Source organism: Echinops telfairi, unplaced genomic scaffold, assembly GCF_000313985.2.
Source record: "Echinops telfairi isolate 266 unplaced genomic scaffold, ASM31398v2 ScPeMD7_655;HRSCAF=1070, whole genome shotgun sequence".
NCBI classification, from domain to species: Eukaryota; Metazoa; Chordata; class Mammalia; order Afrosoricida; family Tenrecidae; genus Echinops; species Echinops telfairi.
Genome location: NW_022104553.1, coordinates 24,081,926 through 24,084,877, shown reverse-complemented (window position 1 = coordinate 24,084,877; position 2,952 = coordinate 24,081,926). Strand labels below are relative to the sequence as shown.

At 58.4% G+C, this 2,952-nt stretch overlaps 1 protein-coding gene across 1 annotated transcript in view; it reads left to right on the top strand.

Moving 5' to 3' along the window:
- The window catches only part of BICRA (BRD4 interacting chromatin remodeling complex associated protein), a 20,681-nt gene extending 17,753 nt beyond the window's left edge, over positions 1-2,928 (top strand). The window contains exons 7-9 of the mRNA XM_045292656.1: positions 588-736; positions 1,901-1,995; positions 2,090-2,928. Of these exons, the coding sequence (XP_045148591.1) occupies positions 588-736; positions 1,901-1,995; positions 2,090-2,335 (490 nt within the window). The 3' untranslated portion in view covers positions 2,336-2,928. The remainder of the gene's footprint in view (positions 1-587; positions 737-1,900; positions 1,996-2,089) is intronic.
- The last annotated feature ends 24 nt before the right edge of the window (positions 2,929-2,952 follow it).

Sequence of the window (2,952 nt, the reverse complement as noted above, 5' to 3'; positions counted from 1 at the left end):
GAGGGTTGGACGGGCAGATGGGGGGAGGGTTGGTCGGGCAGGAGTGGATGTGCTGCCGCCCTGCCTTTTCCCACATGAGCATTGAGCACTCCCTTAGGACCTGTCTGGTTCAAGGTGCTGGAAACAGTAATAAATACATCAGGCCCTACCCTGCCCCGGGCCTGTGGGAGCTGCTGGCGGTGGGGATGAGCATGCAGCCTCCTGAGGGAAGGTCCGGGGACCAGCCAGCCCTCCTCGCCTGCCTTCTGCCTCCAGCCAGGGGCAGAGTGGGGACAGACTGACCCCCGGTGGCAGGAGCCAGTAGGACAGCCCAGACGAACTTTCACACTCCAGCCTCCGACTCCCTGCTCTGTCTCTTCCTTGAGTTCTCTCCCAGGGAGGGGGGTGGGGCTGCACTTCTCCAAGCCTTAGTTTCCTCATCTGTGAAATGGGGATCCGTGGTGGCACCTGATGCCGGGGACCCAGTGAGACCCAGCGGCAGGCGTGAGCACTTGCTCTGGAAGTGCTAGTCTCTCATGGGGTAGGGTGTGGCCCAGAACTCACCACCTCCCTTTTGTGTATGTGTGTCTGTCTGTCCTGCACCCCAGTTTCCTGGAGCATTTGCACAAACATCAGGGCTCCGTCCTGCACCCCGACTACAAGACAGCCTTCCCCTCCTTCGAGGATGCCCTCTATCGCCTCCTGCCCTACCACGTCTACCAGGGTGCCCTCCCCTCCCCCGGCGACTACCACAAAGGTGAGGCCTCCCCGGGACTGTGGCAGCAGCCAGTCCAAGTGGGCTTTTGGCAAAAGGTGGCGATACTCGACTGTGCGTGTGTGAGCTTGAATTCGGACGCAAACAGCACCGTGTATGGGCTCACTGTGAGTGCACACTGAGCCCTGCACTCAACTCTGTGCATACTGTGTGTAGCACGCAATCTGGTGTGCCCACTTGGCTGTGTCCACCCCCCCCCACCCCACCCCACCCCCGTGTGTGTGACTGTGTGCGCACTACTCACGTACGTGCACACTCACCCCTGTATCAGAGGGTTCCTCAACAAGCACTGCTACGAGGGTCCCCATTCCTGCAGACACAGGCTGGTTCCACACAAGGGGTTGGACCACACCTACTGTCTGTGGGCAGCTGCAGGCAAGTTCCTTAGCCGCCCACTTGTTGGCGTCTTATCTGAGCACCTCCAGGAAAACAGAAGGGACTTCTTGCGGGATCTCCTGGGCCAGTTCCCTTCAAAGCTCAGAAGATGATAGTGGGTGGGGGGTACAGGGGTTCACTGTTGGGGGGGCCGGTTTCCAAAGGAGTCATCTGGACAGATTTTTTCCCAAAGGACACAGGACACTGGGACACTTACCGGCCTTATTATAAAGAGATTGTAAGAAAATTGAAAACCTTCGTGAGTCAAAGGCCAGGGAGGGAGCCTCCTCCCAGCAATTAGCTGCTCCATTCTCAGGCATAACCAGGGCTGCCTTTGGAGAGTTTACCCGGAGGGCCCTGGCCCTGCCCCAGAACTCCAGGAGCATGTCAGAGGAAGGCGATGGGAGCCCCTTGGTGGATGCCAGAGCTGCCCTTTTAGAGCCCTGTAAATGGAGAGGGGCAGAGAGATGACGGCGCCCAGATGTTCTGTCAAGTGTCAGGACAGCGAGAAAGTTAGAGGTGCCGCTAGATGAGTCCTAGGTGGGTTGGCTGTAACCTTGGGCACAAGCACAGCAGCTGTGAGGCTGGCGCGGGACAGGCAGTGATGTCCCACCCCCGCCCAAATTAGAACAAAACAAAACAAAAAGCAAAAGACCGTGGGATTCTCATGTCTCATAGCAGTACTCGCTCAGCAGTGGGTATTACGGGCCGAGGTGGTTACAGTCCCGCCACGGTCTGAGCCCCTGCCCCCCTCTCTTCTCCCCCGCATAGTGGACGAAGAGTTCGAGACGGTCTCCACGCAGCTGCTGAAACGCACCCAGGCCATGCTGAACAAATACCGCCTCCTGTTGCTGGAGGAGTCCCGGGTAAGAGCCCTGACCGCGCCCGCCCCCCTGCGCCAGACAGGCCGCCCTGCTGCGACCTCCCTCCTCACCTCCAACCTTCCCTCTACCCACCCAGAGGGTGAGCCCCTCGGCTGAAATGGTGATGATCGACCGCATGTTCATTCAGGAGGAGAAAACCACTCTCGCCTTGGATAAACAGCTGGCCAAGGAGAAGCCAGGTAAGAGGGAGAGGGGAAAGGGTCCCCGGCCCCGCCGCCTTACCACGTTGCACCACGAGAGGGCGCCTGCTGCTCTCCGGAGCCGCGAACTGCTTGGAGGTCAGCAGTTCCAGCCCACCCTCCGCCACTCAGGAGAAAGATGAGGCAGACTGCTTCCGATTGAAACCCTATGGGGCTCTCTGCGCTGTCACATAGAGTCGCTGTAGGTCGAATGGCCTAGAACGGGAGAGAGGCCCGTTTGGAGATTTATCACATCCTTCACAGGCCATACTGGTCAGACATTATAATTGACTCACTCCCATGAGACGGCTGCAACTGTGGTGTTAGCTGGTATTGATTTTGCGGGCCTTTTGGACATTAAGTTCTCAACTGTGAACCAGAAGGTTGGCAGTTCAAACCTACCCTTCTCCTGGAGAAGAGCCCCAGTATCTCACAACCACCCCACCACCCTGTAGCATCGACAGCCTAGGCATCCCCATGAGACGTCCGTACTCGGACCGCGCCAGTGGCATCCAGCAGGAAGCACACATTTCCGCTGCGATTCTGACATCCAGCGAGCCACAAAACGTCTTCCATTTCCAGAGGCTGTTAGCACAAAGCCCCAGAGAACTTAGTGTCCCGGTGAACCGTCTACTCTGTGCATGGCCAAAGTCCCCAGCCCCGCCCACTGGGGCAAGCAGTCCATTTGGAATTTAAGCACCCCGTGGGAGTCGGTTCTGACTCCTGTGACCCCAGTGCTGGGCAGAGCAGAACTGACCCC